This window comes from Hypanus sabinus, chromosome 4 (assembly GCF_030144855.1).
Source record: "Hypanus sabinus isolate sHypSab1 chromosome 4, sHypSab1.hap1, whole genome shotgun sequence".
In the NCBI taxonomy this organism is placed as follows: domain Eukaryota; kingdom Metazoa; phylum Chordata; class Chondrichthyes; order Myliobatiformes; family Dasyatidae; genus Hypanus; species Hypanus sabinus.
The window spans coordinates 37,613,309-37,626,836 of record NC_082709.1 but is presented as its reverse complement, the minus strand read 5'-3'; the positions used below and the strand labels follow the sequence as shown (position 1 = coordinate 37,626,836).

At 42.5% G+C, this 13,528-nt stretch overlaps 1 protein-coding gene across 1 annotated transcript in view; it reads right to left on the bottom strand.

The window, feature by feature from the left end:
* Window positions 1–13,528, bottom strand: part of LOC132392659 (collagen alpha-1(III) chain-like) — a 116,766-nt gene that overhangs the window by 72,921 nt on the left and 30,317 nt on the right. The window contains exons 2-3 of the mRNA XM_059966834.1: window positions 4,801–4,982; window positions 44–67 (exon numbers count right to left, since the gene is read on the bottom strand). Of these exons, the coding sequence (XP_059822817.1) occupies window positions 44–67; window positions 4,801–4,982 (206 nt within the window). The remainder of the gene's footprint in view (window positions 1–43; window positions 68–4,800; window positions 4,983–13,528) is intronic.

The following is a 13,528-nucleotide window of genomic DNA, read 5'->3' as shown; positions in this document are numbered from 1 at the left end:
AAAAGCTGTTTGTTTTATTTTAAATCTAAAGGTTTGTACTTACTGGATACCCGCCATTTTCTCCATTCTATAATGTAGAAAAAATACATTTTACTAATAAGAAGTATCATAAAAATTACAAAATACACCAGTATAATATGTGAGCAATATTGTTATATGAGCATCATTGTTATATGAAAACATAAAACACCTGGTATTAGAAGATAACAGCAAAATAGGATGATTTATTGCAAGAATTCTTGTACTCGTCCAGTGTAGATTTGGATTTGTAGAAAATTCAGTTTATCAACTCAAATCTTATAAAACTGTGTTATATTATTTCATTTTCCCAACACAGGGTTTTAAAAGTTCTTTCTCTAAAGTTATACAGGCAAAATCACTTTTTGAAAAATTCATCCTCAAAAGTATCACTGGTCTCAAGCAAGAAAATCATTTTCTGAATTGATAAAAATATTTAAAATAATGTTAAGGTGTAATTGCAGATGGTCTAACATTTTCTGATAGTGCGTTCACTCTTTGACCAACGTGCAGCTCATGGTCAATGCATAGTACTGTACTAAAGTCTTAGGTCCCCTAGATTTTTCATATGGTTTCAGATGCAATGGCCTCTATGGAGCCCTGATCTGAACAACATTGAGGCTGCCTGGGATTATCTGGAGAGACAGAAGCTAGCGAGACAGAACAGTGGCAAGTTCTACAAGATTCTAGGAACAGCCTACCAATCGATTTTCTTATAAAACTGCCTGCTTGTACCTAAGAGAATTGATGCAGTTTTAAAGTGAAAGAGTGGACATAGCAAATATTGGTATGATTTAGTTTTTTTTTTACTTTTTACTGCTATTTATAGTAATATTTTTTGATATTTACAAGCTGTTCACTTCATTATTTTGGAAAGCATCTTCACTTTACAGAATTATTTTGCACGTGTTTAAGACTTTTGCATAGTCCTGTATATGACATGATTGATCCTTTATCGAAAAGGACAAAAGTGACCTGGTATTGGATCTTGGATCACATCTACATTCAGATGATAAACTGCTAAAAGCCTTCAGGTAAATAAGGAATAGTGGTGCTCTGAAACACGTGGAGGCCCTGGAAATATAGAAAATTACTACTGGAGCTTCTGTGTAGGTTCTCGAAAATCTCCACTGTAAAGTAAATGGTCTGAATACAAAAATAGTCTAACCAGTTTCTGCAATGATGGACATTGCATGAAATGATACTACATATATTGTACATTTCAGAAATCTGATCATTTTTTAAAACACTTCAAGACTCAAAACATGTTATTACAATTAGAGGTACTGTGGCGACCCACTTCCCAGCGCACTCGAACCGGCTCACAAATCGGTGCGCGCCGGCATTGACGCCAGTCCCAAAAAGGGCGCCAAGTCTGCTTCACCAGCAAGGGGCAAAGCCCGCGCGCGGGACGGGACTGTGAAAATTCGAATAAATCTCTTTTGCAACTGCAGCTCATCGACTACGTGTCGTTATTTCAGCACTGCGTGTAGCACACCGCTACAATTGGGTCACGTCGAGGTCACCAATTGTAGCGGTGTGCTACACGCAGCACTGAAATAATGACACGTAGTCGATGAGCTGCAGTTGCAAAAGAGATTTATTCGAACTTCGCGGCCTCGCTTTAAAGCCTTCCTGATCCTGCCCTCCCCGGGTGGGAATGCTGTAGGGGGAGCGTATTAACGGTCCCATCCCACGCGCAGGCTTTTCCCCTTGCTGGTGAAGCAGACTTGGCGCCCTTTTTGGGACTGGCGTCAATGCCAGTGCACGCCGATTTGTGAGCCGGTTCGAGGGCGCTGGGAAGTGGGTTGCCACAGTACATTCAATAGGGAATACTCCAAGCCATTTAGAAAACATGCATAAAAGTCAAGAACATAGAACAATACAGCACAATGCAGGCACCAGACATTATGTTGACCTTTTAACCTACACTACCCTCCCTCACACATAGCCCTCCATTTTTCTATCACCCAACAAACAGTCTCTAAAGTGTCTCTAATCTATCTGTCTCTAGCAGGAGTTCTACACACCCACCACTTTCTGTTTAATAAACTCACCTCTGATATCCCTCTTATATTTTCCTCCAGTCACCTCAAAAGTATGCCCCTTCATGATAGTCATTTCTGCCCTAGGAAAGATCCCTGGCTGTCCATTTGATCTATGCCGCTGACCATCTTATACACGTCTATCAAGTCATTCTTATCCTCTTTCATCCCATGAGCATAGACTGAGAGAGCGAGATCTTTTGTCAATGGAATGGAGGAGGATGAGAGGTGATTTGATAGAAGCATATAGTACAATAAGAGGCATTGATAGAGTGGACAACCAGCACCTTTATCGCAGCGTGGAAATGGTTAACATGAAAGGGCATAATTTTAAGATGCGTCCAGAAAATAGAGGATGGTATGTTTGAGGTAGGTATGTGTCTGAAAATCACAGCCAGGGGCAGTGGTAGAGGCAGAAACATTAGACAGATTTAAAAGATGCTTAAAAAGGCACACGGATGAAGGAAAAATGGAGGACTATGTGGGAGGGAAGCGATAGATCTTCATCTTGGAGTAGGTTTAAAGGTCTTCACAACATCGTGGGCCAAGAGGATTGCACTGTGCTATACTGTTCGATATACATCACTGAAAGTATTAGATTTTATGTACCTTTTAAAATTAAATCACCTGCCTGAATTCATTTGTAGTCTTTTACACAGCTGAAACAACATTGCCTCAGGGGTAGTAATCTATGAGGCAATGTGTGTCATGTTTTGGAACTCCAAAACATAAAAAAACTAATTGAAAGAAAAACAAGGGAGACAGGAATGTTGAGTTTAACTTCATTTTTTACTTTAAGCAAAGTGTGCATGCATCGCACAGCAGCATGACTACAAATGCCATTCACCCACTTTGGACATGTAACCGTAATGAATTATTTAAACCAAGAATATTTAATCAAACAATATTACTCAATTATTTTTGATATATTAAATACAGAACACTGTGAGTACTCAGCAGCAATCTACCTCTATCAGGTCACCTCTCATCCTTCGTCACTTCAAGCAAAAAAAGCCCAAGTTCGCTCAACCTATTCTCATAAGGCATGCTCCCCAATCCAGGCAACATCCTTGTAAATCTCCTTTGCACACTTTCTATGATTTCCACATCCTTCCTGTAGTGAGGTGACCAGCACTGAGCTCAGTACTCCAAATGCAACATTACCTCTTGGTTCTTAAACTCAGTCCCACAGTTGATGAAGGCCAATGCACTGTATGCCTTCTTAACCAGAGTCAACCTGCACAGCAGCTTTGAATGTCCTATGGACTCAGACCCCAAGATCCCTCTGATCCTCCACACTGCCAAGAGTCTTACCATTAATACTATAGTCTGCTATTATATTTGACCTACCAAAATGAACCACTTCACACTTATCTGGGTTGAACTCTATCTGCCACTTCTCTGCCCAGTTTTGCATCCTATTGATGTCTTGCTGTAACCTCTGACAACCCTCCACACTATCCACAACACCCCAACCTTTGTGTCATCGACAAATTTACAAACCCATCCCTCCACTTCCTCATCCAGGTCATTTATAAAAATCACGAAGAGAAGGGATCGCAGAACTGTGCCCAGAGGCACACCACTGGTCACCGACCTCCATGCAGAATATGACCCGTCTACAACCACTCTTTGCCTTCTGTGGGCAAGTCAATTCTGAATCCACAAAACAATGTCCCCTTGGTTCACATGCCTGCTTACTTTCTCAATAAGCCTTGCATGGGGTACCTATCAAATGTCATGCTGAAATCCATATACACTACATCTACTGCTTTACCTTCATCAATATGCTTAGTCACATCCTCAAAAATTTCAATCAGGCTCATAGGCACGACTTGCCTTTGACAAAGCCATGCTGACTATTCCTAATCATATTATGCCTCTCCAAATGTTCACAAATCCTGCCTCTCAGGATCTTTTCATTCTGTTTACCAACCACTGAAGTAAGACTCAGTCCATAATTTCCTGGGCTATCTGTACTTCCCTTTTTGAATAACGAAACAACATCCCATACCTACTAGTCCATCCAGGCTATATCTCTCTTTGTTCAATTTTTCATTCTCCATTGACTAACATTTTCTATCCCTTTCCCAGCATAGTTCTGTATTTCTATTACCCCTCCCTCATCTAGTTCCACTTAACATTCCAAGATTCTCCCTCCCCACACCACTCTAGACCTTCTGGTTCCATCTGCCCATGATCCTACAACCTCACCTGGTTCCACCTATCACCTACCAGTCCACTTAGTCTCACCTCTCCAGCTCATCTCCTTTTCTCAACTATTTTGCCCATACACTCTCAGTCCTGATTCATGGTCTCTGCCTGGGACGTTGCCCATCCTCTTGCCTCCGCAGATGCTGCTAAACCTGCAATTTATTTTTTCCCTAACTTTCCAGACTGATTTTCCATCAGAACCAGATCTTTTAAATGTGGAAGAGAAAGAGAATTCTAATCTTGCACTACGTGTTCCCTTGATGTTCATTAAATGTAGCAAACATATTTCCAGATCGTTATTGTGTAATTCCTACTCACCACATCATGACTGCTGCTGAAGAATGCATCATATGCCACACAGCTGAAATTCTGGATCACCATTACTTATACAATTAATACAATTAACTATATTTTACATTACACACAAATTATTTCAATATCCAATCCTGAAAGACAAATTCTAGGTGCAAATTAAACATCAGCATTTTAAGAAAAATGGAAAATGCAATAGAAAGACTCTTACAGGGTTTGGACAGATTGGACAGCACTCTCCATGGGGGATCTCTGGATCAGTGCAGAAGACATCATCACAAATTATTTCCTCACAGGCGACCTCCCCTTTGTCACAGACGCAAACTCTGCAGGGTTCTGGTTTCCAAACATCACTGTCACCATATTCTGCATCTTCAAATATGCATAAATCACCTGAAAATTAAACAGGCATATGTATTAAACTGAGAGCATAAGAAACTCAAGAAAGAGGAGCAGGAGGCGATCAGCCAGCTTTTGGCATTCAAAGAGATCATAGCAGATTCAGTGCTTTCTCCAATGCCACCTCAGTCCCTTGTCATTTCAACATTTCATTCTTGAATATAGACAAATTCATGATCTCTATAGTTGTCATGATAAAGAACTCAGGATTCTGTAAGTGAAGAACTCCCTTCACATCACCACCAAAATTGGGCAATCACTTATATGAAACAAAGACCCCAAAGATATCATCATGAGGGGGAACATCTTCTCAGAATCCACAGTGTCAAAACCCCACTGAATCTAATTGATTGAATATACCTTATAAAAAAGAACAAATTATTTTTGTCGCAGCTGCATACTGGAACACATCCTGCACAATCAGGAAAGCTCACCAATGCCTCTACTTTCTGAGGAGGCAGAAGAAAGCTGGACAATGCACATCAATACTCCTGTACTTCTGGTAATGCACAGTAGAGAGCATCATAACATGCTGCATCACTGCATGGTACAGAAACTAGACTGCAGCAGACAAGAAGGCTCTAGAATGGGTGGTCAGAACTTCCACAATACATCACTTGCTCCAGCCTATCCATCATTAATGACATATACCTCAAAGGCTGCCAAAAAAAGGCCAGTAACGTCATGCTCATGGACTATTTGCCCCACTCCAATCAGGGAGGATGCTACGTAGCGTCCACACCAGGATCACCAGACTCAAAAACAGTTACTTTCTCCAAGTAGTAAAGCTGATCAACACCTCCACCCATTAACTCACCCCTTCACACCCCCACCCCTGCTTTATCATTTCCTGTCAGTCACCTTACGTATAGACACTCCTGTGCCAAGCATTGCTTTAAGGGCAGACAACCAATCTAAGTATATAGCTATCCAATGTATTAATATTTATTGTTTTCTTTATTATTATATTATTCTTCTGCTGATCAGATCCAGATTATTCCATATTCTTGTAAACGCTTACATCTTTGCGTTTGGAATGCCAGATTATTTTTGTATCATAACATTTTAGAGTCCAACCCTGATTGTTATCTAAGTATTCTCCCTGCATATTTCTACGCTGGGCATGTTATGTTGGTGCCAGAATGTGTGGCCACATTTGCTGGCTGGCTTCAGCTTTTGCTGTCCCGGAGGGAATTGGGCATGGTTGAGAGCGAGGTTGAGAACGGAGTGTGCGGCATAATAACAGATTGCAAACCCATGATCAGCTCCGCTGCTCTCCAGTCTTGCCAATTAAAGTGTGAGCAAGATTGAAATCAATGAGAATGACAATAGAAGGCGAGCGGGTGTTTAGCACTGTCTGCCTGTGTTTTACTAGTCTCCCTCTCCCTCTCAATCACTGCTGCTGGATGAAGGAGCATGGGACTTAGGTCTTGGGAAAGGTTTTATTGCCATGGATTGTGGTTTTGCAGTTCATATTATATGCACTTCTAGTTTTCCTATTTTTTTTAATTGCCATATTGCACTGCACTATATTGATTAGGGCATTTAGATGCAGACTCGCTCTGTGGCCTGCAGTCAATGACTGATGCAGCACAAAATTAAGCTGTACTGCACTAAACTGAACAGTCCTAGACAGTGTCAAGGACTCTGTAGTTTGATGTTTAATAGTCTGTCTGTTATTCACTTGTTCTTCTTTTGCTGTTTGTGTGATTTGTTCTTTTTTTGCTTTTCTGCTTTCTTTGAACAGGTTCCACAATGTTTCTTTGTTTCATGGCTCAATGCAGGAAGAAAAATCTTATAGTTGTATATTGCAGAGATCCTCTGATAATAAATGTACTTTGAATCCTTAGCATGTCTTGGTTGGTAACAGAAATGGTACTTCTCACTGTATGTTTTGATGTACACATGATAAATAAATGATTCTGAATCTGAACATTTTTCTTCCAAAAGTATTTAAGCTATTCCCTTAACTACATCATACAGTGGTGAGCAACATATTCAAAAAAAATTAAAAGGCAGATCACATGGTGATTTAAGCCTACTGTAGCAGAAAATCAGATTATGTCTGAGCTCCACCAGGTCTTTGTCTCCTGCATCATCACCAACCTTATCAAATCTGGAGATCAGCCATCCATTGCCAACAAAATCATAACTCCTTTACCCCGCACTGCTCATTTCTACCTCCTAACCAAGATCCACAATCCTGACTGTTCATGTAGACCCATTGTTACTGCCTGCTGTTGCCCTACTGAACGTATCCACATGCCTCAACTTCATTTTGCTTTCTGCAGGAATTGCTCCCTATTCGACTCCCTTGTCCATTCATCCCTCTCCACTAATCTCCCTCCTGGAAATTATCCTTGCAAGTGGAACAGCCCCTACATCTCCTCTCTCATTACCATCCAGGGCCCTAAACAGTCCTCCCAGGTGAGGTGCCATTTCACCCGTAAGTCTGTTGGGGTCACGTATTGTGTTCAGTGCTCCCGGTGTGGCTTCCTGTACATCAGTGATTGGGAGACCGCTTTACCGAGCACTTATGCTCATCCATTAGAACAAGAAGGATCTCCCAGTGGCCCATTTTAATTCCACTTCCCATGCCCATTTTGAAATGTAAATCCATGGCTTCCTCCACTGTCATGTAAAGGCCACACTTGGGTTGGAGGAACAATACCTTATATTCCGGTTGGGTAGCCTCCAACCTGATGGTACGAAAATTGATTTCTCCAACTTCCGTTAATGCCCCCCAATCCCCCCACCCCTTCACCACTCTCCAACCCTTTTACCCTCTCTCACTTTAACTCCTTGTCTGCCCATCACCTCCCTTTGGTGCTCCTTCCCTTTTTTCTTTCTTTCATGGCTTTCTGTCTCATTCACCAATCAACTTCCTAGCTCTTTACTTCGTCCTTTCCCCTCCAGGTTTCACCTATCACCCTGCGTTTTTCTCTCACCCCTCCTTCACCTTTTAAGTCTCCTCAGCTTTTTTTCTCCTGTCCTTCCAAAGGGTTTCGGCCAGAAACGTTGACTGTACTCTTTTCCCTAGATGTTACATGGCCTGCTAAGTTCCTCCAGCATTTTGTGTGTGCTCATTTTATTCCCCTTGGTTCAGTCCCTATCCACCAACATCCACAACATTTTACATCCTTTTGATCTCCTCAACAACTTTCAGTTTCCTGGCCCTGTTCATTTCACTTTCACCATGGATGTTCAGTCCCTATACACTTCTATCTCACAACAAGACAGCCTTAAAGCTCTCCACTTCTTTCTCAACAATAGACCTGACCAGTTCCTCTCAACCACCACCATCCTCCACTTGGTCAAGTTGGTCCTCACACTCAACAATTTCTCTTTCAGCTTCTCTCACTTTTTCCATCTTCAAGGTGCAGCTATTGGCACCCGCTTGGGCCCCAGCTATACCTGCCTTTGTGTTGGCTACATGGAGCAGTTCATGTTCCAATCCTTTTCTGATAATAATCTAGAACACTTTCTGTGCTATATTGATGATTATAATGGTGCTGCTTCAAGCACCCATGCTGAGCTCGTCATTTTCAACAACTTTGCCTCCATGCTGCCCCCAAGTTCACTTTCTGACACCTCTCTCCCTTCTCTCGTTCTCTCTTTCACCATCTCTGAAGACAAGCTGCCTATCAATATCTTTTATAAACCTACTAATTCCCATGGCTATCTTGATTAAATCTCTTCCTACCCTGTCTTCTGTAAAAATGCTTCCCCTTTCCTTCTCAGTTCCTTTATCTCCGCTGCATCTGTTCCCAGGATGGGGATTTCCTTTCCAGGACATCAGAGATATCCTTCTTCTTTGAAGAATGGGCTTTCCTTTCCTCCACCAATGATGCTACCCTCACCCATATTTCCTCCATTTCCTGGATATTTTCCCATCGCCTTAATAGGGATAGAGTTCCTCAACCTCACCTATCACCTCATGAGACTCTAAATCCAATGCATCATTTGCCACAACTTCTGCCATCTTCAAAAGGACCCTACCATGAAACACATCTTAATGCCTGTCCCCAATTCTCTGCTTCCCACAGGGGTCATTCCCTTTGTGATTCACTTGTCCATTCTTCCCGCCCCACTAATCTCCTCCCTGGCACATAGCCCTGCCCATTCACCTCCACCCTAACCTCTAGTCAGGGCCCTAAACAGTCCTTCCAGGTGAGGCACACTTCTCCTGCAAATTTTCCAGAGTTGACTACTGTATCTGGTGCTCCCAATGCAGCTGCTTCTACATTGGTGAGACCCAACGTAGATTGGGGAACTGCCATATTAAACACCACCGCTCCATCCACGAAAAGCAGGACTTCACAGGGGACAACCACTTAAATTCATATCCCCATTCCCATTCTGACATTTTGGGCCATGACCTCCTCTTCTGTCATGATGAGGCTACTCTCAAGTTACAGTGGCAACACCTCATATTCCGTCTAGGTAGCCTCCAACCTGATGACATGAACATTGGCTTTACCAGCTTCAGGTAATTTTTACTCCTCCACCTTCCCTCTACTTCAATTCCCCATTTTGGCCTCTTATCTCCTCTCCTCACATGCCCATCACCTTCCCTTGGTGCCCCTCCTCCTTCCCTTTTCCCATGGTCCAATCTCCTGTCCTATTAGATTCATCCTTCTCCAGCCTTTTACTTTTTCAATCTACCACCTCTCAGCTTTTTATTTCATTTCTTCCCCCCCCCCACCCCCATCTGGCTTCACTTATCACCTTCTAGCTTCTCCTCCTTCACCTCCCTCCCCACTTTCATATTCTAGCATCTTCCTCCTTCCCTTTCAGTTCAGATGAAGGATCTTGCCCTGAAATGTTGACTATTTACTTCCATAGATGCTGCCAGAGCTGCTGAACTCCTCCAGAATTTTGTGTGCATTACTCCGGATTTCCAGCATCTGCAGAATCTCTTGTGTTTATGATTGAGTTACTATATTCATTCCAGTTCTAAATTGAGGTCACTCTTGATTTCTATTTTTAATCAATAAAACTATTGAGCCAGGTTGTGCTTGAGCTAGACTATTCTTTATGTTCAACCAGCATAGCCTCACTGACATTTTGCAGTCAAACTCAGAATCAAGTTTAATATCATTGGCATATATAGGGAAATTTGTTGTTTTTACATTTTGCTGATAGTGGAGGGGAAGAAGCTGTTCCTGAAACACTGAGTGTGTGTCTTCAGGTTCCTGTACCTCCTTCTTGATGGTAGCACGTCCTGGGTGACTGGGGTCCATAATGATGGAGGCATCGCCTTTTGAAGGTGTCCTCAGTGCTGGGAAGGCTTTCACCCATGTTGGAGCAGGCAGAGTTTGCATCTCCAGCTTTTTCCAGTCCCGTGTAGTGGTGCCTCCATTACAGGCAGTGATGCAAGCAGTTAGATTGCTCTCCATCTGTATAAGCTTGTATGTGTGTCTGGTGATGTAGCAATTCTGCTCATTTTTCTAAAGAAACACAGATGCCGTCGTGCCTTCTTTGTAATTGCATCAATATGTTGGACCCAGGCTAGTTCTTTCGAGATGTTGGCACACACATACTTGAAATTGATTGAATAGGTTAGGACTTTATTGCATGAAACATAGAAGGTTGTGGGGAGATTTTATAGAGCCGTACAAAATTATGAGGCATATAGACAGTGTAAATGCAAGCAAGCTTTTTTTCACTGAAGTTAGGTGGAATAGAGGGCATGGGTTAATGGTGAAAGGTGAAAGGTTTAAGGGGAAAATGAGAGGAAGCTTCTTCATTCAGAGAACCATGATATCAGGGAACAAAGTGGCAGCCCAAGTACTGCAATACAAATTCCATTTCAACGTTTCAGAGGAGTTTGGATAGGTACCTGGATGGTAGAGGTATAGAGGGCTATGGTCCTGGTGCAGGTCAATGGGAATAGACAGTTTGAATATTTCAGTATGAACTAGATGGGCTGAAGGGCCTTGTTCCATGCAGTGCTTTTCTATGACTCTATGATTATACATCCTTCCACTGCTGATCGATCAATGAGGACTGGTGTGCACTCTCATGACTACCCCTCCCTGAAGTCCACAATCAATTCCTCGGTCATACTGACGCTGAGTACAAAATTGTTGCTGTGACACCACTCAACCAGCTGATCTACTTGCTCCGGTACACCTCCTTGTCACCATCTGAAATTCTGCCAATGATAGTTGTGTCATCAGCAAATTTATAGATGCCATTTGAGCTGTGCCTGGACACACCGTCGTGGGTGCAGAGAGACTAGAGCAGTGGGCTAAGCACACATCCCTGAGACGGGCCAGTGCTGACTGTCAGTGAAGAAGAGATGTTATTTCTGATGTGCTCAGACTGTGGTCTTCCAGTGAGGAAGTCAAGGAACCAGTGGCAGAATGATGTACAGAGGCCCAGGATTCGGAGCTTGTTGATTAGTACTGAGGGTATGATTGTGCTGACCATTGAACTTTAATCTATAAACAGCCTCTGAACAAGGTATTATTTTGCCCAGGTGGTCCAAGGCCGAGTGGAGAGCCAGTGAGATTGAATCCGCTGTAGAACTATTGTGGCGACAGGCCACATGGTGGGTTCCAGTCCTTGCTTAGGCAGGAGTTGATTCTAGCCATGAAGAACCTCTCAAAGTACTTCATCACAGTAGATGTGAGTGCCATAAGGTGACAGTCATTAAGGCAGCTCACCCTGCTCTTTTACCCTCTCCAACCTCTTCACACTAACAGTCCTCCAACATATACCCAAATCACAACACCATCCAGTCCACGTAGAATCCCTTCCAGTTCTGAGACCTGTACCATAAAAGTACCTACCAAGATTTAACCTGAGAAAAACCAATTGGACATATTTTGCAGAATCCCTTGATCAACTTATCGATACCATACCACCAGAACCTAATCATTATGATGAATTTGTCTGACTAATCTGGAATATAAGCACAGCAGAACATACCTAGAGGCTGCAGAACCAAATATATTCAGGGATTGACTAGTAATATCAAGCAAAGTTATGATGAGCATGTCAACTTATATGACCAAGACCCGTTTGGTAAAGACACAATTGAAATGGGAGAGTCAGTTCTGTCCCTGCTGAGCCAAGAGAGCCAACAGCATTGGCAGGAACGGATAGAAAACACAGACATGACCAAGAACAGTAAGAAGGCATGGGCAACTGCTCGGAAACTCAACTCAGACAATAGACCAGCACAGAGAATTGCTGCCGTAACACCCAATCAGGTTGCCCACCAACTAATACTAAATGGTTGACCAAATAACAAGGAATGGAGGCAAAAAAAAAAGCAACATCAGGAGACGGAGTCAGCTCTCTGAAACGGGAATAACAACTTCCCACCTCTCAGCCTAGAAGAATTAAAGGATGAAGTATCACAGCTAAAATCCAACAAAGCTGCTGGCATAGATGGGAGTCTTAATGAATTCCTGAAACATCTTGAACCTAAAGCACTCCACTGGCTTCTGTCCCTTTTTAACTGTTGCCTAAGATCATGAATAATACCAAAAAAGTGGAAGAGCCAAAGTTGTTGCTCTTCTAAAACCCAATTAAGATCCCAACATTCCTAAAAATTACAGACAAATTTCCTTGCTCTGCACCCTCTGTAAACCCTATGAGAGACTCGTACTGAAATTAATATCCCCCTTAGTCGAAGATCTTCTAACACCAGACCAAGCCAGGTTCAGGCCAGGCTGTTCTTGCTGCAGTCAAGTCCTGAATTTATCCCATTATATTGAGGATGGTGTTGAAATGCAGCAAATTACAGGGGCAGTAATCGTTGACTTAACAGCAGCATATGACACTGTGAATCACAGAGGTCTTCTACTGAAGTTATTTAAAATGTTACGGAATGAAACCACAGTCAAAGTAATAAGAAGCCTCCTAGAAAATCACAGATTTTATGTAGAAATGAATGAAATTAAGAGTAGGTGTCATCCACAAAGGAACGGACTACCACAGGGATCAGTCCTGGCACCTCTACTATTTTATATTTACAGAATCGACCAACCAACCTTTCCTAATACACTCAGGTTTATTAGACGACCTATGCATAACAACACAAGCTAACTCCTTCCAAGAAGTTGAAGTACAATTTACAGCAATCCTCAAAGCAATGAAGCAGTATTATGAAAAATGGTCTCTGAACCCAAATCCATCAAAAACTCAAATGTGTGCATACCACCTGAGGACTCGAGAAGCAGCTCGGAAACTCCAGATCTTCTGGTGTGGGAGAAAGCTCGAACACCATCCGACTCCAATTTACCTGGGCGTGACACTAGATAGGATGCTCTCATTTGCCACTCACATCCAAAAACTCCGAGGGAAAGTTGGCTCTCACATTTCTCTCTTGAAAAAATTGCCGGGCGTGAAATGGGGAGCTAATGCTCACACACTTAGATCAACTGCCCTAGCACTCTGCTATGCACCTGCAGAATACTGGGCACCTGTGTGGGACAGATCAGCCCATGAGAAGAAAATAGATCAGCTGCTTAACGAAGCCCGCTGAATAATCACGGGCACAGTGCACCCCACACCCACTAACATCA